Raw genomic sequence first — 24452 nt, 5'->3', positions numbered from 1 at the left:
CAGGGTGGAATTTTGGGGTGTCCTGTGCAGGGGTTGGACTGGATGATCCATGTGGGTCCTTCGAGCTCAGGATATTTTATGATCCTAACTAGGGCCCAGGCAGTTGGTGCAGCACAGAGGACTCCCCAACAGCTCCTCCTTAAAAAGCAGGGAATCACTTCCAATGTAGGGGATTCCACAGAAAGCTGGCTTCTGTAACAACCTCCCTTGCGACTTCAGAGCACTTTCCTCAGATTAAATATTTACAGGCAGCATCACTGCAGGGCAGCTTGCAAAGAGGTTCTGTGTCCCAGAGAGCCTACTAACAGAGGGAAGCCCATCCTGATCCCTGTTACCTCATCCCCTGCTCCGGGCAGGAAACTCCTGACGGTGATGGTGCGTCCCGGGGCAGGGAACGGAGCCTCCATCACGCTGCGCATGAACGGGTGCACGAGGGCCGGGGACATCTCTCTCCTCTTCTCCACCTCATCCAAAATCTGCAAGAAAACACGTGGGGCACCGGTTCACTGCTGCTGGTGAGCCAGGGGAGGTGGGAGCCCCTCTTTGAGCATTCCAGGCTATGGGGAAGCTCTTCCCCCTCGCTTGGGACCCTGTGAGAGCCCCTCTCAAGTGCCTGAACAACCAAACAGGAACAGCTTCCTGCGAGCACAACTCTTCCATTCCCCAGCCTCCTGCTACTGGAAGGAAATGTCTTGTGTGTAGCAATAAATTCTCATTATTTAGAGGAGTAAGAGGAGCAACATGCCACCACCCTCCCCAAGAAACCGTCCTGGAACATTGTTCTAGAAACTCTCTGCTCCAACAATCACAATCAGCTTTCATCAAAGTTTACCCCTGTATTATTCTGCCCTTTACCTGCAGCACTTTTCCCCATTCTTCACCTCTTTATCTCCCCACCTCATGGTGCTACAAGAAACAAGGTGAGATCTACCCCATTCCCAAACTGATTTTCCATTTCCAAGTCATGGAAGAAGAGGATGAAGGAGCACCCTCAACAACACCAGGTATCAGAAGCCACTTCCTGACAGTATTTGCTGAAGGACCTGTGTATTGGCTCACAAGTCTCTGCACTAGAATCATTTTATTTTCCCTCTCAAAGCAAAGGCAGCAAGAAACCCCCACTCTCAGGGGATGAGCTGCAGTCACTAAGCAATTCTAGGCTTGACAGAAGCATCCTCCTGGAGCTTGCAGGCTGTCAGAGACTCGGGTGACAGGCTGTCCCCAGCTCACCTTGGAGAAGAGGTTGAAGCAGCCCAGGCGGCTCACGATGCAATAAACCTCGGGCAGGCGCTTCCCCTTCCCTTCTGGCTGAAAGGCAACAGCAACAGCTCTGCTGAGAACAGGGGTGCAATGAACAACCCAGCCCTCACACTGCAGCTCATTCACAGAATTCCTTCTGCTGCACTTCCCTCTACACTTATAAGATTCCTGAGGAATGCCCAGCTTCAGGAGCTGTTTCATGCCCAGAGCCCGTTTCACTGTTTCTGGGGATTACCATGACCCGCTGCATTTAAAGGGTTGGTACCTCCACAGCAGCACAGGCTGCACACCCCACATGGAAAACCACCTCTGATTCATGTCCTGCACCTGACTGTGCCTGTGCAATGCATTCTGTACCCTCCAGCCCACACACAGACCCTTACCAGGAGCTTCTTGCAGTACCCAAACCAGCGGCTGCCGTCCTCACCCGTCAGCACGAAGGAGAACGTTTCACTGGGGAACAAAAGGCAGGGTTAAATCAGGGTTAACTCACCACACAGCTCAGAGAAGACACTGACAAAGCACACAAAATAAAGCCATTCTCCTTCTGGTCATGTTGAAGATCCCTGGCTGTGGCTAGCAAGGACTCCAGGCTCTGTTCAGGAGGAAAGCCTGCAGCCCATGGGCTCTCACTGAGCTATTCCAGCTCTCCTCCTTCCCAGCTGCTTCTCCATTCAGCCAAGGAGCAGCAGAAGCACTTCCAGCCCCAGCAGCTGGTTTTGGACAGATGTCACAAACTTCCCTAAAGGAAAGACAGTGCTTGGGCAGAAGCAGAACTCTGAGCCCACGTCCCCACCTCATCTTCCCCTGCACAGGGGATTCAGCCTTTCCCATTTTCCCTTGCTCTGGCTGCAGTTCCTCTGGCACACACCAAAGCTCTCAGCAGTGCCTGTTTCAGGCACAAGCATTCAAAACCCAGTCTTTACCTTTTAAGGTCTGATGCAGGAAACCAGTCTTTGGGATCTGGAAAGCAGAATCTGGGAATGACCTTTAGCCTCTCTTCAGTATCCTTTGACTGTCTGAAGGGATGTTCAGGCTGGAGGGGTAACACATGCATTTGAAGTCACTGAAGTTGGTGCACAGCTGCAGCATTTAAAACAACAGAGAAAGCATCTTCCTGACACTTCCAAATGCTGATCCATCAGATAACTAATGCACAGGTACAGGAGAATATATTCTGAATATAGGAGATTCCCAGTTCCCTCTTGCATTTTTCCTGCTGACTGGACCTTTGTAAAACGACCCAGCTGGTCTTGGTAAGAACACAGTAAGGATTTACAAGCACTCAAGTTTATTGGGGAATGAAGCCAGAACTGACCCCCAGATGATGGCTGGGTCAGCCTGCCTTGGTTCTATCCCTAGGAGATTTGAAAACACTAACAGGAACAGGAATGTGTTCAGCCTGTGATGTGCAGAGATCACTCATAACTCGAGTGCAACAACAGTGTCTCTGAATCACACATTCCAGCTCCACCACGTGTGGGTTCAAATCAAATCCCTCAAAGACTAGAGGCCAACTCTCCATACTCAAAACTGCCCAGAAAGGGCAAAAGGAAGGTGTTCAAATAAGAGAGATCACATTTAAGCAGGAAATGCCCCCGAGAAGTGAAAAGTTTATGGCGTAAAGCTGGTTTTAGACACTCAGCACATCCAGGCTATTCCAGTGTCCCAAGCTGTGACAGCTCAAAGGAACATTAGGAAAACAGAACAGCATTTTCACAGAGTAACAGTTGTACAAAAGCTTTGATGTCCTTGGGCACACAGCCCAAAGAAGAGGGTGACAGCAGATTACTTGGAAGCAAGGCTAATATTAGAAGGGAGGCAGGTCTGTAATCAGAACACCTCCATAATTACTTGGCAATCTTTCCTGCAAAATCCCAGTATGACAGTGTCCCATCATAAGCCACTCATCAAAACACTTTATTTTGAGCAGAAAATAAATAAATACTGAGAAAGTAATTTGTTGTGTCAGTGACTTACAAAAGCCAGTAAAGAGCCACATGGCAGAGCTGGGTTGTCTGCTGGGGCAGCAGGAGAGGAGCCCTGCAGTGCCCTTCCCAAAGGCAGTGGACAGACTGAGAGGTTGCAGCTAAATCTGCCACATTCCTTCTTTTCCCCTAACACCCTCAAGTTTGCACTTTTAGCAAGTATTATTCATGTATTTTAAGTTCTACCCACTAAATTAACACTGTGCACTCTTTCTGGCTGTAGTTCCTTATCCATCTTGTGAATCCAGAGCATTCACACATTTAAGACACGGGAGTTACTTGTCCATAAATCCTTTAGGTAGCTGGAAGTGGGACACTGTGGGTCCTGCTGGGGTCCCACATAACCCCCCCTCAAGGAATCTCCTATTTGGATGACATGCAGATTCCTTAATGATCTCTGGCTCTCTCCTGGCAGCACAGCCAGAATTCCTATCTTTGTCCTGGTTTCAGTGGAAGGCAGCAGTACAAGCCTAGGCAGTGACAGCTGAATATTCATTTCAATCTGGAACCACAGAAGCATCAAGGCTCCATCTCAGCTTCACAACCGTGTACACTGAGCCATAACTCAGAGTCACACACTGATTTTGTCACCCACCTGGGCTGAACAGCTTATTTCAAATGGCTTGTGGTAGCTACAGCACTTCAACTTCCACAGCTCTCCCCTGGCTGGGGGGTTGGTACACACAGCTTTGCCTTTTTATTGTTATTTTTTTCAAAATAGCATCAATAAGCATAAAAGCCCTGGGATTCCAGTTCCTGTGCACCACCAGTCAAATTGCTTCACTCCCTGCTGACAGATCAGACTGCCAGGATGAGATCCTGCCAGCTTTGGGAATAGAGCAATGCACTCCCTTCCTCTCCCTCGCCTGCCTCAGCAGGTATCACAATCCTGTGTGGATTTATGATACTTCCAGGAAATTTGAATTAAGTAGGAGCCTTCCTAGTTCCTAGTTCCAAAAAAGACAATAAGCTCATTACCAAGAAATATATTCAGCAACCTCCCAGTGCCATACATTAGGTCTGTGACAGAGCAAGGTGCTTCACATTCCAAGCCTGTATCCCATCCTTAGGAAGGGAAACGCTGCTGAGTGTGTTTTGTGGGCAGGTTTCCAAGCAGCTCCTACCTTGCTGGGGAACTGCTGGATGATCTGTGGTGTGTAGGTCACCTCAGATGGCTTCCTGAGCAGGGACACCACCACAAAGAGCTCAAACAGCCGCTGCTCCTGCAGCTCTATGAGATCCCTCTCCAAGGTCTGGTAGTGCGGGTTCCTCTTGGAGGCTGCCTGGACCTGCCGTGGGCACCTGTGGTGACCTGGAGGGAGGAATAAATCCCAAATCAGCCCGTGGGTGTCACTGCCACACACCTGCAGGTCACAGAAGAGGACTCATCGTCATCTCTAGAGGGGGAAAAGAGATGGGTGGATTTGCCTGACATCCCTCCTTCTCTCCACGGGATACGGGACACCTCAAGCTCCTCAAGCACAGAGCTGCCCTTCTCCCTGGTGACAAGTGACAGGATGACAGGAAAGATTTCATCACAGGAAGGGTTGTAAAGCATTGGCACAGGCTGCCCAGGGCAGTGGGGGAGTCACCATCCCTGGAGGTGTTCATCAAACGTGTGGATGTGGCACTTGGGGACGGGGGTTAGTGGTGAACGTGGTGGTGGCACTGGGTTGATGGTTGGACTTGATGACCTCAGAGGTCTTTTCCAACCTCAACAGTTCCATGACTCAGACAGGGAGCAGCTCTGCAAATCCCTCCTGACCAATACCCAGCATTCTCCTGCTGCCCCTGATGTCCTTCCCATGCACCTCGGAGTGATGTACTGTGGTAATGGCTCCAGTAAACACCAGTAACTGCCAGGCAGCGACTCTAAAGCAGCACTGGCACTCAGGAAAGGCAGAGCCAGTTTCCTGGCCAAGAAACCTCCAGGCTGGGGTGTCCTGACAGGCAGTACAGACTCACAAGCACAGGCACAGCACTCCGACGTCAGAAATTCCTGTGGCCCAGGCACCGTGACACATTCCAGACACTTTCAAACAACTCTCAAACCAGGCAGTGACTCAATCACTGTATTTCTGCAGAGATTCTTCACTCTCCATTACTCTCCTTACCATAAAAAAGTGGAACTTCATTATTTGTTCCAAGTTAAGGCCTTTTCTATCTTTCCCTCCAAGCAAATGAAACTCCTAAAACAATTCACAGAATCCCAGAATGGTTTGTGTTGGAAGGGACCTTAAAGATAATTTTGTCCCACCCCCTGCCATGGGCAGGGACACCTCCCACTAGCCCAGGTTGCTCCAAGCCCTGTCCAACCTGGCCTTGGACACTTCCAGGGATGGGGCAGCCACAGCTTCTCTGGGCAACCTGTGCCAGGGCCTCACCACATCAACCAAAACCAAGGAGGTGTTTCAAGTCTGTAGTTTGGGTCTGTGATCAAACTCAGGGCTGTGGAACCAGACAAACACCCAAGTGACTTCTCCCCAGAGAAAAGGGCATTTCACAGCACTGTATAAAACAGAACCAAGGGAAGGAATTAGGGGGGGAATAAGCTCAAGTGTTGGCAGTAAAGCTGACCAAGGACCATCTCCCAGAAGACACATTTTAGTTAAGTGTGACTCTACCAACCCCAAAATTAATCTGTCTCTTGTGACGGGCAGATTAATGGCATTAAACCTCCAGCACTCATGGGAAGTGGCAGAAATAGAGGTTGGTTTGTGATGCCTTAAAAATCTATATTATGTAAGGTTTTAGTAGAGCTCATTATTACTTTTAGCTCGCTAAGTACCTTCGTACAAGATTTCTGAAAATGCTGTTTAACGTTCCTTGTGAAGAATTTCAAGATTTCAGCAAGGTGAAGAGCTACTCATCTGTAGAAATGTACTAAAAAAGACACATAACAGAGTCCCACTACTTTATATAAGTAGTCAAAGCTACCCAGAGGCCTTGAATCCATTGCAGGGAGGACAGAGATGATGAGGAAGACCAAGAGGAAGATGAAGGAGTGGTCATTTCAGGACCACTGACTCAAATTCGGGAGGTGTGTCAGGGGTGGGGCAAAGGTGGTATTGTAGGAGATTTGGGAAGTGGGTGCAACAGATGATGTAATGTCTAGATATTGCAGTATAAAAACTGCAGAACCTCTGTAATTCCCTCCTTTGGGAATGATTCCCGAGCACCCAGCCTGCTGTAAATAAATGAGTGCTTTTTGTTTCTAATACTCAGAAGAGTTTCAGAGAGTTATTTTCTGGTGTTCAGGCATCATTTGTCACAGCAGCAGCTCCCAGCCTTGGAGCTGGGAAGCTCTCAGAGGTTCCCTTTCTCTGTCTCAGCAGAAGTCACCACTAATTGTGCTCATCCCATCAGAGCCTTAGCCAAGGGTGCAGTGCTGTGGGGACAGGACCAGCCCCTGTGATTCACTCACTTTTTGGCTGATTTTCCGTATCGCTTTCATTCCCACTGGTTTCACCTGAAACACACATAGTTTTCACTTATTAGCCATGCAGAAAGAAGATGGGCAACACCCAGTGTTGGGAAAGAGAGACAACTCGAGACTCATCAGATCAACATCCCTCAGGGCTGCCCACCAATCCTGCCCAAAGCACCAGCAAAGGGCAGCTGGTGCTGGCAAATGTGTTACAACAGTGAATTTCAAAAAGCAGAGCTGATATCAAGTCACTGTTGTCAGTAAATGACCTGAAGGTCAGCTGAACACAGGCAAAGAGCAGAAACCAGGGGCTTATTTGATACTGCTATAAAACTTTGCAGAGCTGCTGAACAGAATGTACTATAAATAAAGACACACTACGGCTACAAAACCAGAACAACACAGGAATATCGCTTTAGAGGCACAAAAGCAGTGAGTGGAGTAGTCAGAGGTAGTTCTTGTGCCAAGTGGTTTTCTGAGGAATTTTTGGCTTTACTCTGCTCCTTTGAAAAAGCATTTTTATCCAGTAGCTCAGCTCTTCAGGCTCAGAAACTTCCACTTGTGACAGTGTTAAACTTGGGTTAGGCAAGTGTTGCCAATCCTAGTGATGCTGAAAGCTCAATTCCAGCCACAAGATGTGGGGTTTAGCACTGCTGTGCCAGCCCAGCACAGGGTGGTGGTGCCAGGCCAGGGTGTACAGGAATTGTGCCACTCAAGAGGTTTTATAGCACAGACAGTGGTGCTGGAGACCACAATACCTTTCACTGGAGGTGCTTCTCTCCCAGCAGGACTGAGCAGCTTCACCTTCTTCTTTCCACGCTTGGAATCAAAGATCTCCTGGATTTTCAGTACCAGCTGAAATCCAAAGCAGAATCAGAGGTTAATGTGAGGGTCCAGAAAAGGGTCTGGGTGTCAACCAGATGGAGCCCAACAGCCCTAATCCAGCACCACAACACTTGGGAAAAGCTGCCCAAATCCTGGCAGGAACCCTGGCTCAGAGGCTGGAGCACTTCTGGCCCAGCTCACTGCAGAATAAATGAGCACAGATTTCTGCTGCAGCAGAGGGGTTCCTGTGAGCACAACCCAAAGCTGACACCAAACTGTGCAACATTCTGGAAACTGTCACACTTCCTTTACCAAACAGCAGAAGTGACAAACTGTCTGGCATCACATCTCCATTTTCTATTAAAAGCCAACTGCAAAGGCACTTACAAGAGCATCTTAAAACCCCTCCACCACAGAGGACTCGGAATTCCACACATTCTCCAGCATCCCAATTCTTTCCAAGCCCAGGAAGAGCAGGGCTCTCTCACTGTACCTTGGAGCATTTTTTGGGGGGGTTGTTTTTTAAGTTTGCTGCTGCATTTGGATGTCAGCTCAAAGAAGTTTCCCAAAGCACAAGTCGGGCACAGAACAAGGCTGCTCCAAGCACAGTCCTTGTTCCAGGGTAGTTTGTTAAAATGACAGGATTGGAGCAACCTGGTCTAGTGGAAAGTCCCTGCTCATGGCAGGGGGTGGAATGAGATGAGCTTTTGGAGCCTTTCCACCCAAACCATTCTGGGATTCTGTGGTTTTTGCATGGGTGAAGACAGAGAGTGGGACATAATAACGGGTTTGTGCTGCAGGGACACCACAGACCTGATCCACTGGAAGAAAAAGGTTGGAAAAAAACACAGCCCAACGCAGACTAAGCTACAGCCATGAAAGAAGGGTCAGCATTTAGACACTTGGAGTTGACTCTGTTAATCTTCCTCTACTGGTCACAGCACCCCTAAAAGCAGAGTCCTGACAAGTTTTGTGACCCTGTCACAGGCTGCCCTGGACCTGCCCCTCACCTGCCAGGAATGCAGTGCCACAGGGGCTCCCTGGCTCCCAACATCAAAGGCGGCTCTTGCTTCATGTGAAGAAGGATTTTCACTGGGTGCAGGGAGCAGGTCAAGTTCATTCTTGTCTCAAGTTAAGAATTCGTTAAACTGAATGTAGGAGGGTGGGGCCCAGCCATTTGTCACCACAAATACTACATAAAAAGGAAGATATTCCAGAGAACCTGTTTTTCAGCTCAAGCCTTCATCCCCAGCGCAGCAAACTAGGCCTAAGCTCTTCTTTTCCAGCCGATTTCTCCCCATTTTCTGCCTCAGCCAGCCCTCCCAGCACAAGGAGGCAGCAAGGAACAAAGAGCCCACAGCACAAAGCAGTGCTTCTCCTGCCAAATCTGCCTTCTTTCCCCTTTCATCCAGCCTTACCTAGAGAATTTCCATTTCTGTTCTGATTTCTGTGCAGCTGAGTCACCAGTACAAGACCCTGGGTGTGTTTAGGGCAGCCATATGTTTCTCAAGCAAAAAGTAAGCTTTTCTCTATTTAGACTCCAGTCCTTTTCTCAATCTCTCAAGCAATCTTGGCTCAATTCCTCAGGAGCAAAGAGAATCAAATGCTCTTCCTGCATGTGAATTGTTACCAGATTTTTGGAATAGGTTTGCTTCTGGAGAATGTTTTATTTTCCCTCTCCAAATGAAAGATACTCTCCATCACAGCATTTTAGTAATCTTGCCATCTCCTTCCTGATTTTCCAGACCTACAGTTTGTTTAGAAGCACAGACAGGAGTTACTTGATACTCCAAAGCACTTTAAAGGTTTGAAAAGGCTTTTGCAGCTGTCCAACTCTACCTCACAGTCCTGGGCAATCTGAGCAAAGACATGTGATTTTCACAAGAAAAAAAAGATCTGCAGAAGTGAAATGATTTTACCAAAAGTAAAATCAAGTGGCAAAATTAAGTCCTTGCCACTACCACAAGTGGGATTTGAGTCCCATGCACAAAGTGCCACCACAGTGGAAGCTGCAGTTCTCCTTCTACAGCACATGCTGCATTCTATCACTGAGGGACACAAGCTGGTAACCAATCCAAGCATCTACAAAGGTTCCCAAGGCATCAAATGAGAATTACAACAGTCCTCTATGTGAAGGTGGATTTAAAGCCTTTCTCAGTCCTCTGGCCTTTGCAGCCAGGCAGGAGGGAGAGGCCAGAGGGGACAACTGTATGAAGGCTTTGTGAAATGCACTTATCCCTGTTTGCTCCTCTTCACCTTTAGACCATGGAACAGCTGTTCTTGATGCCAAGTCAAGACCTCCAAGCCAACATGCCAAGGAACCAAGGGCCCAGCTTCCCAGAGCCACCCAATAACTCAGGGCCTGCAGTGAGAACTTAAGGATGAGTCTGAGCAGTCACTGGGAGCAGGGAACATCCACACACCATGGTACAGGACTGCCCCTTCAGCTCCCAGAGAGCACAAAACCAGCATCCTTACACTCCATGGAAACACTGGGAACAAGGCTTAGATGACAAAGCAGGAGGAAGAGCCTGTAGTCACACACAGCCCTGACTTCCAGGTCAACACTGAGTACTCTCTCTGTCGATTCTTGGCCAACAAATCCACCACTGTCCCAGCTAGAACTGGCCCTCTGACCCCCAAACACCTGCCCTGCCACTTGGAGAGGGAATGGGATGAGCAGAGTCACTGGTCCACACACACAGCAGCACCCACCTGCCAGGCAAACAGCTCTGTGACCACTCACAAAGCACTTACAATGCAGCAGGAGTTTGAAATGCCACACAAGAACAACATTTCACGCTTCAATCTCACCCAGGGCAAGTTCTTTCTCCTGCTGGCAGCCTCCACTGCTCGGAACAGCTTCCACTCGGACAGGGTGACGGGCAGAGAGGTGTCCTTCACCACCCTCCCTTGGAAACTTGGCTGGGAGGGCTTCAGCTCAAGAGACTTGCGGCTGAGGAAGGCAGGTTTTGGGGGAGGCTGGAAAACAGAGTCAGAAGAGATGGTAAAGCAGGAGATCAAGCTTTGGTCCAAGGTCAGAGTCAAAGGAGTCAGATTACAGGTGGCCAATCTGCTCTACCAAACTCTGCACCCCACCCCACCCACTGAAGTATCTCACCAACACTCTTGTTCCTATTCTTTTGCTCTCTGGCAGCTTCATCAACTGCCCCTGCCATGCCTGTTCATTATTTACATTACATATCATTATAACATTAATAACAAACAATAAAAAATAAGGAAAACCAATGACTGCCAGTGGAGAATGTGGGGCTGGGGGTGAGCACAAAGTAGGGCCCTTATGAGGATGGCTCTGCAAACATCTGACCATTTAATGCCCCCACCCTACCTTGGGAGCCCTGCTGATGCTCCGGGGAGGGGGCAGCTTCCAGACAGATGGGACCTTCCAGAGGGGTAAGGGCAGTGCTCCAATATCTTCATAAGGGTTCTCTTTTGCAGGACCTGGAAGAAACATTGGATGGGGGATTTATGAAAGGAGATAAAGCCATGTATTCCTGCAAGGAATATTAGCAGGGAAAGTGTGCAGTTATGAGCCAAGCTTTAACAGGTCTGAGAGACCTGTTTTAAGATGGGTTCCCACCACTCAAATATCCTTCTAACCCACTGCCATCAACTTGGCAAACTGTACATGGACACAGCAGAACAAAACACTTCCACCCCTGCAGAGAAGGCAGCTCTATTGCAAAGCAGCTAATTTGGCAGTGTTCACACTGATCTCTGGGCAGCACTTGAGCAAAGCATCAGTGTAGCACAGACCAACCCAGTGACCTTCCAGGACACCTGAAATCAGGCTCTTCACATGCAGATAGTTACTAACACCAACAAAGAACCCCAGAGGGGGAAGGACTTAAAAAGTCACAGAGTTGGAAAGGGCTGGAAAGGATCCTCATCCTCCCTCCCCAGCAAAACTGCAACCCTTAAATAAAGTGAGGGCATCCCCCAGAAGCACAGGCACATACAGATGATGTCCTCGTAGATGTTGTCTTCTGACTGTGCGTAGACCAGCCTGGATCCTGTGGTGCCATTTGTCTCCTCCCGAGGTCTGTGGGAGCTGGTGGCTGCCCTCCGGCTGCGGAAGCCCTGGATGTCCTCAAACTCAAAGGATTTCCTGGAGGAAAACCAGTGTAACTTCTCCTAAAGGCACCTGCCTGTACCAGTGAGTTGCTGTCTCCAGTCCACACATGGCATGGTCCCTCCTTGGGGCCACCCAGCACACGGATGCCCCACTCTGGACTCTGATTTCCAAGTGTTGGGGTTTAACCCCTCAGCCCCACGCAGCCACTCGCTCCCACCCACGGGATGGGGCAGAGAGTCAGAGGGTAAAAGTGGGAAAACACATGCATGGGTCGAGATAAAGACAGTTTAAAAGGTAAAGCAAAACTGCACATGCAAGCAAAGCAAAACAAGGGATTCATTCCCTATTTTCCATGGCAGGGAGGTGTTCGGTATCTCCAGGAGAGCAGGGCTCCATCAAATACAACAGTGACATCACTCCAAATGTCTCCCCCTTTCCTCCTTCTTTCCCTAATTTTTATTGCTGAGCACAACATCACACGGTCTGGAATATCCCTTGGGTCAATTGGGGTCAGCTTGTCCCTGCTGTGTCCCCTCCCAACTCTGGGTAAGCACAGCTCAGCAGTGACTGACACACTGCTGTGTTATCAGTATTTTCATCACAAACCCAAAACACAGCACCACACAAGCTGCTAGGAAGAAAATTAACTCCATCCCAGCCCAAACCAGCACATCAAGTGAGTCCTACTCACTTACTCTGGAAGGTTTTTAAGTTAAAACTGAAGCTGGAGGCTCCATGGCCAAGCAGGGTCCAAGTGAGAGGCAAGAACCCAAAACACGTTTTGCAGACTTGCAGCAGCGCTCAGAATCAGGGCACTGCTTTCTACTGGACCTCTCCTACTCATGCTCAGGGTGTTCATGCATTTGTGAGCTGGCATTTCAAAATTATGGCACAGAGGTCACAAAGGAGCTGGCAAGGATTCAGCCCAGAAAACTTGGGTTGTTGCCGCACACTTTGCCACTGTGAAAGGTTTCAGGACCTCGAGCCTCTTCCCTGATGGTCACGGGCACACTTCTCCAGCACAGCTGCCCCAATTCTGTAAGCAGAACTAGCACCAAGCTACCTCAGAGGTTTTTTACACACGGGAAAGAGGGAAAAACAGCCAAACTTATTGCAACAGGGGAACCCACGCTCTTCAACTTTAAGCAGCAAGAGAATCCTTCACTCCCAGGAAAGCCAAATACTCAGCAGCCACAGTGCCCCAGCAGAAAGCCAGTCTGCAATCCACAAACTGCAGTTGAGGGCAAGCTCAGGGCAGAGCAGCAGGCAGGGAGCAGGCAGGTGTCTCCCTGGGGCCAGCATATTGTCACTCCACTCTGTTCTAAGGTGTGGGGCTGACACCTGTTTGGAGCCTGTGGCCTTCTTGGCAAGATTATCAGCAGCAAAAGCAGTGCACACACAATGCTGGAAAGGGGATACTTTCATCCAGGAATATCCTCTCCCCTTCAGCAGAGGCATCAGCAGTAGTAGCACCTCCACAAGGGTATCGTGGCAAGCAAGCTGCTTAAACCCATCGAGAAACTGAGGTAAGGAAACACGTTTCAGACATGAGAGGTGAATTATGTACCTCTGGGCTCTCCCTCTGATCCTCCTGCTGTCCATTCTCTTCTCAGGATTGTTGGAGGATGACACCAGGTCCCTTCCACACTGCTTTTGCAGGGGAACTTCCCTGGTAGCACTGGAATCTCTACAACCACCAGCACCCTTTTCTGCCAGGTAGCGGAAAGTCCTACAGGGTTTGGGTGGTGGGACAGGAGCTGGATCCTCCTCTTGCCCCTCAACCTCAGAGTAAATGTTTTTCAAGCTCCTCTCTGCCCCGCAGAGAGAGTCCACTCCTTTGATTCTCAGTTCTTTTTCCGTGGAGCCAGAGCCCCCTCGCTTCCTCTGAAGGTCCAGGGGAACAGGAGGGGCTTTGCCAGGCAGAGGGGGATCTGCTCTCCTCCACAGAGCTTGTGAGGTATAGAAGTTCCCTGGGGGCAGTGTCACCCCTGGGTCCAGGAAGCCTGTTTGCCCCTGTCCTTTCCCCTTGGCTTGGGAAGCTGGGCCATCACAGCCACCAGTCTGCAAGCAGGTCCGTGCACCTTCCCTGAAGTCCAACCCCAGGCTCTTTGGATCTTTGGACCTGCCCTTCTCTGTGTGCTCTGGCTTCACGTTGGATACAGCATTGCAGCTGGGATCATACTTCACCCCAAAGTCCTTTGGCTGCTGCCTCTCCCTGCCGGGGCAGCCCCGTGTCCTCCCCTCCCACTGGGAGATCTTCTGCTTGATGTTGCGGCAGTGGCTGCGGGAGAGGGTCTGCACGGCCGAGCGGGAGAAGGTGCCGTCCACAGAGCTCGTTGGGTGCATGGCAGGTGCCACTGTGCTCACAAACACCCCATCTCCAGCCTTGGCCAGGTCCTGCTGTGTCCTGCTCACACCCAGCGCTGTGGGAGAGCCCCCGGGCGTCAGCGCTGCCTCCTCGCGCGACCTGGGGACAAAAGGGAGACAGGAACCATCAGCTGCGCTCCAGCCATGAACTTCAGAACTTCCAGCCCCCCCTGAACTTCAGAACTTCCAGCCCCCATGAACTTCAGAACTTCCAGCTGCTCCCTGGCAGTTGCTGAAGAACATTCCAACCCAAATCACATGCTCAGGACGGGCTTCCAGGGCGCGCTCCCCACAAAGCCTGTTTGTGCAGCGCACATTTGGGAGGGTTAATGAAAGGAAGTTGAGGCCTCACCGGCTAAAAAAACAAACAAAACACCACAACAGGAACAAAACACAGTTAGGGATCCCAAGGGTCCAAACCCAAGGAAATTATTTCATGGAAGAGGAACACAGCAGCGTGGACCTGAGCCAGCCCCTCTGCTTGGACCGGCACAGCCCAGGCAGTTCCTCCTGATGCTCTGCACTGCTCAGAGCACCTCAGGCAGCACAGAGCCAAACCCCTGCAGCACTGTGAGCTCTCCACTCAGCAGAGACACAGCAGGACATGAAACACCACCTCTCTAGAAAGGGAACCACATCTCCAGAGAGGCAGCAGCAGCAGGACACTGCAGCTTCACACAGGACGAGAACAGCTGTGATGGCTGGAGAAGAGCCCGACTCTGGAGGAGTGCACCCTCCTCCCAGAACTGCTCTCCTGCTGCACAACACAAGTAAAAACCTGCCTGATGTTCTGTTTGTCAACACCTGACCTACATTTGCCGTCAGAGAGACGGGAGGGCAGTGGTGCCCAGCCTGTGGTTTGCAGCCAGGAAAGTTTTAACAAGCAGAAGAAATTGGTGAGTTCTCATGCTCAGGAGAAAAATCGCCCTGTATTAAGATCAGCAGAGGAGAAGACACTCTAAAGGAACATTCTGGCTTCTTCTACCCAAGCAGAGCCTGCACAAACAGGAGCTGTGATGTTTGAGACTATCCCAGCATATAATCCAGAGGATACAGCAAACATCCTCCAGATATTCCAGCAAGGATGGCAGGTGAAACCACCAGGGAGAACTGCGGTGGCTGTACAGACCCAGCACCTACAGGTCCAGGATGGCCTCAGCACAGACATTTCACGTGTGGATCCTCAGCCTCAGAGCCCTTTGGCTCTACCTGTAGCTCACAAGGCATTCCCAATATCCTCAGATATGCCAGCACAGTTGAAAACTCATCCTGGACAGAAGATAGCAGCCCTTAGGCTCTAACAAGCTCTGTTCCTCCCTTTCTCTGGGCAATTATCCCATCTCAGAAGTTCCAGCCCTCCAGGTCTGTTTAACATTCCCCATTTGTGTTAGGAGACAAGCTCAGCAAAGCTGGGCTCAGGCCAGGGCAGCAAGCCTGGCCACTCTGGTTTTGGTAACATTCCCCTGGCACCAAGAAGTCTCACTGCAAAAGGCAGAACAAGCAGCAAGCAGTGCCCATTCCACACATGCACAAAACCAGAGGATCTCTGCAGAAAGCAATCCAGAGTCACTCCAGGTGGGAACAGGGGCTAAAGTCACACCAGACCTGTACTCAGGTTCCACCTGACAGACCCAGCCAGCTCCCACTGCCACACACACGTCCTTCAAAGCTGCTGTTTCAACACTCAGCCTGCACTGACTCACCAGAGCCTGTAGGAGTGGGCAGAGCCAAGGATGGGCAGCAAACCAGGCTGGGAGACAGAGGAGCTTAAACCTGCCTGACAAGGATGCTCCACGCACGAGGCTGGGTGTGGAGAGTCCCCACCACAGCACAGACCCGCATCCTTCCCACTGCTGGCACCACACCTCAGATTCCAGGCTCCAGTGCTGTCCCTGGCACTGCTGACCCGCTTGGCTGAGGCATTTGTGGTGCAGTTAAAAGCAAAACACCAGCCTTGGTACATCTACTCGACATCACCAGTGAGACAGCTCACTGGTGAAGGACATCCCAGGGCTCCCCAAGCAGTTCAGGGATGGTTTGGGCACACAGGGCACCAAGCCTTGGCTCTCTGCTGCCCTGTCACCCTCCCCCAAAGCAGCACTGCTCGCTGTGGGAAGCAGCTCCCACAGTGTGGGGTCCTGCAGTCTGGCATTGCTCACCACACTGTCCCAGACAGCTGCCAGTAACTCTCCCACTCAGCAGTGAGCAGGATAAACTTGGACAATCGGGGTAAGCACAGAGCTGGGGATATTTGCTCCATCATCAGCATTCCAGCCTGCCCTCAACGCTTCCGTAGCCAGGCCGCTGTGAGACCCCTTCCTGCAGGGCAGCGAGGGGCCCCTGCCCTCTCCTATAAATAGGCATTGTTGCCAAAACATCCTGAGCCAGAGCAGAGCCATCCTTCCTCCATCCCTGTCTGCACAGCCCTGATTAGCAGACAGGAAAGCAGCTTTCCCTTTTCCTGTGCCACTGCAATTACTCTGCAGCAGCAGCGCTCCAGGATGCTCCCGAGGACTGGAGGCACAGGCGAAGAAGGAAAGGCTCTGTCGGGGTCAGCCAGGTGAGGAGAGGGGTGAAACAGCCTCCTGAGCCAGTGCAGCTTCACACCAGGCTCCTTCACTGCCCTCCAGGTCTTCAAACACGGGATTGTTGGATGCAGAAATAGCACTGGGAGAGGCCGTGAAGGACACTACAGTGCAGAGCAACAGGTTTATCCACAGGACTAAGCACTTCCAGACCAGAATTCATGGAGCATGGGCAGCCCATGCCCTCAGCAAGCCCACACGCTGCACCAACAGCTCCCTTGTTTCCCAAGGGAATATTGAGAGGGAATTCCTCTCCGAATCCTCCAGCTGGCAGCTCCTCCGGGAGCAGCCTGGCAAAACATCTGCATGGAATCACAGAACATGCTGAGTTGGAAGGGACCCACAAGGATCATTGAGGGCAGCTCCTGGCCCTGCACAGGACACCCCAAAATCCCACCATGTGCCTGAGAGTGTCATCCAGCTCTGGCAGCCTCGGGGCCGTGCCCACTGCCCTGGGGAGCCTGTTCAGTGCCCCACCACCCTCTGGGGGAAGAACCTTTTCCTGCTGTCCAGCATCCATGAGGACAAATCACTGCACAGAGCAGGCTGAGTAGCCCTGCACAGCTTTCCAGCTGGATCCATCCCTGCTGTGCCCAAGCAGGGCAGCTCTGCCAGCCTGCCCCGTGTCCTTCCTCCCATGACTCACGTTGGTGAGGGTGCAACAAAAACTGCCTGTGCTGCAGCTTCCTCAGCCAGACAGACACATTCCTGCTTCCTCATATCGAGCCATGGCCCAAGTCAGCCCAGTGCTCCTGCCCTCTCCCACTGCCCACATCTCTGCTTCCACAACAGGGTCACCTTCCACTAGACCAGGTTGCTCCAAGCCCCATCCAAGCTGGCCTTGAACATCTGCAGAACAGGACCCACACTGAGTTTATTCCCTCTCCTTCACCATAAACCTACCACAGAATGTTACTTCCCCAGCCCGTGCAGCTCCACACACCAGCTGGAGAAGTACTATTATTGAGAAGGTGAAGCAATAAGCTTCACTCACCTGAAAAGCCAAAAAGTTTTGAGTGCAAAGCAAAGATCTTTCCAAGGCACATCACTGATCTCAGAACTACCAGATACAGCCAGACACACACAGCTCCTGGCTCATCTTAAACACAGACAGTAGAGCACAAGCTCAAAGCTTCTCCCCTGCTTAGTGCTCTGCCAGACACAGCCCTGAACTACCTTTTCCAAAATAACCATAATAAGGGGGAGAGGAATTCAGCCCTTCACCTGCCCAGGCTTGCAAGGCAGTGGCTGGTATCAAGAACCAGGCATTTAATCTCTTGTGAGCTTGGGCAAGGGTAGAGACTGATCCTTGGAGAAGAAAGAGCACACTGGGGTGGTGGGATCCAAGCAAAGACACCCCCAGATGCAGCCCAGGACAGGCTAAAACAGCTCAGGGACATAGAACTGGCAGAGACCACCTGGGTCAGGCAGCCAGCACTCGTATCAGGCACGACACACATCATTCCCATCACAAACTAACCAGATTTGTGATGCTTCTCTCCTGAGATCTCCCAAACTCCTTCAGTGGCTCTCATGTGCTTCCCAGTATTTCCAGAGAAGCCAAATTCATCATCCTTACTGCATCAGGACTTTACAGCAGGTCAGCGTAGTCAAGAATACTGAATTATTTCACTGAAAGCAGCAGTTTGGGGGAAAATGCTATAATTTCTAGACTAAGTGTCACACATTTCTCCCTAACTGCCTCTCTGATCCCAGCTGCGTGAAGACAGCTTCCAAGCCTTTATCCAAAGGAGAAGAATGAGGCACGTTCACAGCACATGACAGGTAGCCCTGACTCTTTTTCCAGTCCTGAATGCCAGAGAGCACATTACACATTTTCCATGCAAAGTCTCAAGACAATTCCGTTTCCTGAAACCGCATTCTCACGGAGAGAAAGCTGCCGGTGCTTTTCAAGAGTAAAATACTGCCTAGTGCTGAGGTCAAGCCCACCCACTGCAGGTGCTGCTGGAACCCCACAGCCCCCTGCCCACGCCAGCAGCTGAACAAAGGCACTGACACAGCTCCTTACCTTGTCCTGCTCCACAAAAGGCACAGGAACACACAAATCACCGACTCGGCCAGTCCGTGCAGCTCTGAAGCAATTTCCTTTTATGAGAGCTGTGCAGTCCCAAACCACCCAAGAGACCTGCTTGTCACCAAGCCTGCTGTGTTAGTAGCCAAATAAAAGACAGTTTCTGTTCTTCTGCAGTCTAGGGAAGCTGCCAGCTCGTTCCTGGAGGGATGAGGGCACTTCCAGCACCGCAGGGACCCCTTCCAGAGCTCCCAGCTGCTCCCATTCTGTTCAGCTCCAGAACAAACATGAAGCTCCTCTGAGCAACTCTGCCATGCTGATGCCTGACAGACATGGGCAGTACCAAAGCAGCAGATTTTATATCAAAATAAGTAACACTTCAGGAATGCAGTGTGCTTAGTCATTTCCATCTTGATACAAAGCAACTCTAACCACGAGGTATTAACTCGTTCCATGCTGCTGCATCTCACACTGAGGAACAGTTCTGCCTCATTAGATCCACGGCCACATAGAGCACAGCCCCTGGACACAGAAAGCATGATGCTAATCCTAATTACACCGTAAAAAGATATTAAGTCTGACCTCTGCCATGGGGTCTAAGTCTTTTGTACTGATGAGAAAGATATATCTGGATCTTTCAACTTACAATCTTTTTCTAAAGTAAGTTTTTACCCATGCTATAAGAAAAACAAAAAAAATCCAAAACCAGAACCCTTTAGACATGTAAGCCCTGAAGGCTTTTATACCAGAGGACACAGAACCCACACTGTACTATTTTTACAGTCGTGGGGTTTGAACCTGACTCACAGTATCTGAATGCCCAGGGCAGCAATACTGACAACAGCAGTTGACTCAGCCCCTACACCACGGGCTGGCTCCCATCCCAGGAATGCTGCAGCTGCACACAAGGACTAAGACCCAAGGTGGGCACAGAGTTAAAAATCAAACACAACTTATCCTGGAGCCATTCCTCAGTGCCACCACCAGAGGTGAGATTCCAGCTTCCCCCGGGGCTGACATCACCATAAAGCCACGACCACCTTTGTGGTCCACAGAGCCCCTGTGGATTTACATGGGCCACCCCAGACAGGCTGTGTGGGGCCACCACAACCACCCATTCCTTTGGGAAAGTCTCAGCAGCACCATGCAGCTGCCCCAGGAAGCTCAGAGGGTGCAGAGCAAGGTAACACCATAAAACCTCTCAGACATCATCTAGATAATGTGTTCCAGAGCTGCAGAGAGTGAGTCACATCCACACTGGAAGACTGAGATAAGAACTTTGCCAGGCAGCAATGGGCAGCACTAGGGCTCAGCATTCCAGGTCAGAGCAGAAACCACAGCCACCACTGCCCAAATACACATTTCCAGGGGCTGCTTATCCTGCAACTGCTCTTCTGCTTCTCTTCCATCACTTGCTGACACAAGTCACGGCTGTGAAAGAATTGCTCCCACCACTGCCTGGGCTCTACCACACTCGTATCAGCCCAGTGCCCTCTCAGCCAGGCTGTGTTCAGCCGTGGCAACTGGAACAGAGGGAGCAGTGAACTGGGAGAGGCAAGGGGAGACTGGTCCAGCGTGCCAGCCCACACCCTGAGCCCAAGGACTCTGTAACCACTCGGGCCTGAGCACCTCAGTGCAGCACAGCACAAACACTTAATGCCACCGCAAAAAATCACACAGCAGTGCGTTCTTTGCCCTAAATAAACTCAGTGCAGAATCACAGCGTGGTTGAGGTGGAAGAGACCCAGGCTGGAGCACCGACAGCAGGGTGTCTCCAGGACGGCTTTTGGATATCCCAGAGGACGGGAATACGCTGCAGGATCCCTGGGGAGCCTCACCCCCATAGTGAATATGTGTTTCCTGGGGTTCAGAGGTGTTTCCCGGGGTTCACCTCCCGCGTGTCAGGCTGAGCCCATCCCCGGACACCACCGGCAGGAGCCTGGATGGATCCCCCGGCACCCTCCCTGCACGTAGGGACGAGACAACCCCCCCGAGCTCCCCTTCCCAGGCCGAGGGGGTGGCTCTCCCCCAGGACAGCCGGTGGCTGGATCTGTCACCTGCTCCCTCCCGCCCGTTCGCCCGCTGCCCAGGGCGAAGATGCTGCACCGGCCGCTCGCCGCCTGCCCCGGGCCGGGACACGGGGACCCCTCGGGGCCGGCAGCCGCGAGCCCGGCAGTGACCGCGGGAAGCCCCGAACCCCCCCGGTCCCGCAGCCCCCTCCCGTTCCCGCCCGCGCCCCCCGCCCGTCTCACCGCGGCCTCGGCCCGCTCCGCCACCGCTCCCGCACGGCGCGCCCGCCGCGCACGGAGCCGCCGCCCATTGGCTGGAGTACCCGTCACTCATGTGAAAATCCCGCCCACGGGTGCACGCAGTCGTCTACCATTGGCTCGTCACTCACACGGTAACCCCGCCCTATATCACAGAGACCTCTCCCCGTCCCGCTCCCGCAGGACGCGCCCAACGCGCACGGAGCCGCCGTCCATTGGCTGGAGCAGCTGTCACTCAGTGGAGACCGCGCTCTTACCCCGCCCCACGATGACGAAAACGTCTCCCATTGGTTGGCGCGGCCGTCACTCAACCATTGGCCCCGCCCTCCCCTCTCCCCTGAGGGTGACCGGAGCCGCTTCTCAGACCGGGTTTTACTGCGCGGCCGCCCCGGTGCCCTCAGAGTCCGGCACAACCCCGGCCCCGCTCTCCCACCCCCTGCCTATTCGTTCTTCATCCCCTCGGCGATGAGGTTGAGCTCGTAGCACCAGGTCTCGTAGCGATAGGCCACGCGGATCTGGGCCACGTTCGTCTTCCGGATGTCGTTGCCTTCGGGCCCCTCTTCCCGGTAGTTTTCGCCCAGGAATTTGACTTTCTCCTGCCAGGGGAATAGACAGGGGTGCCAAGCTCAGAATTCCTTGTTCGGAAAGGCTGGGGAGAAGCCCTGAGCCCACGGACGGCACTGGTCCCAGGGATCACCGTGGGCAGGGACATTTTCCTAAGAAGTTATGTTCATTGATGTTTGATCTTTATGTACGTTCACGCCTAATCAGCAAGAAGGGAGATTTAATCCTGTGAAACAGCCAGCCAACAAGCTCTGAAGTGATGTCCAGGTGTTAGAAAAATTACGTGTGGGTAGAATTGCCTTGTTAAGGTTTAGGGCTGGACGTGCTTCGAGCATCCCAGACCTACGGGGAGGTTAAAGACTGGAGAGAAGGATGTACCAGTGATAGTGGACACGGGGAATGCAGAATTTGTGGGCTACAAGGACATTCGGGAAAAGCTCCAAGGTAAGGAAGAAACTAACAAAGCCAACTCAGCAATTGTGCTGAAATCAGCTCCAGTTGGGTAAAAGATAATTCTGGCAGGGGCAGATCACAACCAGTGACTCACAGACCATCAACCCTAAAGAAGAGGAAGACTGAGCATGGGACTAATTAGCATGAGAAGTGAGAGAATCATTAGCCTATAGAAGCTAATTAATAAAGTAACTATGTAACTTGTAACCAATGAACGCTAATTCCTTTGTTTGCTAAAATGTATAAAAAGTTTCGATATCTGGTGTGCTGGATTTGTGGAATCCCACCGAACACCCAGGGTTGTGCAGCTCTGAAATAAATAATAATTAGTAATGAATCCCAGTTTTTGTGGACAGCACCCACCTCGTGGGACAGGCCACACTGCAGGACGCTGTTCCTGGCGATCTCACACATGTCACAGGTGCTGAGCTTGAAGACCTGGGCGGCGATGGCGTATTCCTCCATGAGGGGCTCCTGCAGCACAGGCGGGATTAGGGGCCAGCAGCTCTGCAGGGGCTCTCCCACAGCTCACTGAATCACTGGGCTTGGAAAAGATCTCCAAGATCAAGTCCAACCTTCAACCCCCATTGCCCACTAAATATCACAAAGTGGTTGGTTGAACACTTCCAGGGATGGTGACTCCACCCCTGCCAGCCCATTCCAATGTTTAACCACTCTTTCAGTGAAGAAGTTTTTCCTGATGTTCAACCTGAACCACCCCTGGTAGAGGGGCAGATGGCCCAGCATATGATGGACCTTTGGCAGGTGCCACTGGCTTCCCAAAAAATCGAGGCCCACACACTCCCAGCCCCACAGTGCCAGCCCCAGCGCTCACACGTACCTTGGTGAAGTGGAACTGCATGGGGTCATCTGTAGACAGGGACACCATGAGCCCTTTCTGGTGGAAGTCAAGTAATGGATTCTTGGCATACTCCAGGAAGAGGCTGTTGTTGCTGAGTGGGGACATGGCGATGGGGATTTGGGCGAGGAAGTACAGATACTGCAGCACTGGGCTCTGCAAAGGTGAGCAGAGGTACCGGGTTAGGGATAAAGTTACTGCACCTTGCACCTCTTTGGGGTCACTCCTCACATCAGGCCGGGCCCCAGGCAGGGAATACAGTGCAGAGAATCACAGAATCGTAGAATCAGCCAGGTTGGAAGAGACCTCTGAGATCATCAAGCCCAACCCTTGATCCAACACTGCTGTGGTTACCAGCCCATGGCACTGATGCCACATCCAGTCTCATCTTAAAAACCTCCAGGGATGGTGAATCCACCACCTCCCTGGGCAGCCCATTCCAATATCTGATCACTCTCTCTGTAAAAAATTTCTTCCTAATATCCAACCTAAACCTCCCCTGGCAGAGCTTAAGGCCGAGAGCTCACGTGTGCAAGGAAAGAGAGGGGCAAGCCAGCAATCAATCCTTCAGAGTCCACATGGAGCGTGAGAGGACATGGAGCTCAAACCTGTTTGATGTCAGAATGCAGCTGGCTCGATGATAACAGATGTATCCTACAACAGGTCTGTGAGGCTGAACCCTCAAAATCCAACAGGTTTCTCAGCCAGATCCCCAAACACGCCTGGAGAGCCCCAGAGAAGTGACATCTGCCTGAAGCCAGGCTGTGTCAGCGTAAAGCAGAGGCACAACCAACTCTCAGCTGCATGGAGGCAGCTGTGAACATGTTCTGCTGCCCTGCCACGCCTGGGCTGCTCGTGACAGACTAACTCCACTTACCTTCTTGAGGTTGAGGCCGTGGGAGATGTTATCTGCTGTCATGAAGGCTGCAAGCAGGTGTGTGATGGCCCCGGCCTCGCCGCAGTGCGGGCGGAACAGGAATGTGTTCATCCCACGCTGCCTGAGCGCAGGGAAGGAGGGCAGGCAGCAGGGTTAGGGGGCTGGACCTGACTTCAGGCCCAGCTCTGCCCCTCCCCATGAATCCAGCCTGGCCCAGGAGCACATCACTCATTCTCTTTTCTCCTCTGTGCATGCAATAGATCCCTTATCTCTGCAATCCCTAATTTTCACCCCAGTCCGTCACGCTTCCTACTGAGAAGCTTCTGGATTGCTCTGGGATATGAAGCTCCAAACTACACTGTGGGCAGAGCAAGGTGCCCCCCATTTCTCCCACATCAATAACGAGCTGAGATAACTCACGAGGCAGCCCCTTGTGCCACCTCATGGTGGCAGATCCTGGGCCTCACCTGCGCAGGTTGTTCAGCACCAGGATGTTGCTGTACATGTAGTAGATGTAGTAGGTGTAGGATGGGTTCTTCTCAGAAGTCCACTGCTCTGGCTTTGGGCTTTTGGTGCTGAACATGTGTCCACTGTGCTTGGATTCATCATCCACACTGTCGAAGCCAGTGATCTGCTTGGCAAGGTAACAAGAGAGGTGCATCTCAAGGCTCCCCACGTCACCATGCCCAGCTGGGCTGGCTCACCCTGCCCCCCTGCAGCTCACCAGAACCCACACCCCCATCCTCCTCAAGAGCAGAGTCCAGCAAGGCTGCAGACCTCCCTCCTCACAACCCCCCAAGCTCTGTCAGTAACCAGGAATAAAGCTCACACCTTCCCCAGGAGGTGAGGATT

At 51.8% G+C, this 24452-nt stretch overlaps 1 protein-coding gene across 5 annotated transcripts in view; it reads right to left on the bottom strand.

Moving 5' to 3' along the window:
* LOC114001238 (AMP deaminase 1) overlaps positions 1-24452 on the bottom strand; it is a 37654-nt gene that overhangs the window by 4710 nt on the left and 8492 nt on the right. For 2 of the 5 annotated variants that reach the window (XM_027746245.2, XM_039381942.1), the window contains 5 exons: positions 24068-24231; positions 23601-23721; positions 22706-22879; positions 22228-22338; positions 21288-21443 (listed from right to left, as the gene is read on the bottom strand). In XM_027746245.2, the coding sequence (XP_027602046.2) occupies positions 21288-21443; positions 22228-22338; positions 22706-22879; positions 23601-23721; positions 24068-24231 (726 nt within the window). Of the gene's footprint in view, positions 1-335; positions 477-1230; positions 1309-1643; positions 1714-2186; positions 2297-4372; positions 4561-6672; positions 6718-7433; positions 7531-10314; positions 10483-10849; positions 10963-11480; positions 11630-13163; positions 14064-18577; positions 18615-20832; positions 20849-21287; positions 21444-22227; positions 22339-22705; positions 22880-23600; positions 23722-24067; positions 24232-24452 lie in introns of those variants that run through there. The other 3 variants (XM_039381941.1, XM_027746241.2, XM_027746242.2) reach the window with 3 other exon arrangements.

The sequence above is a fragment of the Pipra filicauda genome, unplaced genomic scaffold (genome assembly GCF_003945595.2).
Source record: "Pipra filicauda isolate LSUMZ 115617 unplaced genomic scaffold, ASM394559v2 scaffold249_size1133689_pilon, whole genome shotgun sequence".
NCBI classification, from domain to species: domain Eukaryota; kingdom Metazoa; phylum Chordata; class Aves; order Passeriformes; family Pipridae; genus Pipra; species Pipra filicauda.
This window is presented reverse-complemented; position numbering and strand designations above follow the sequence as displayed.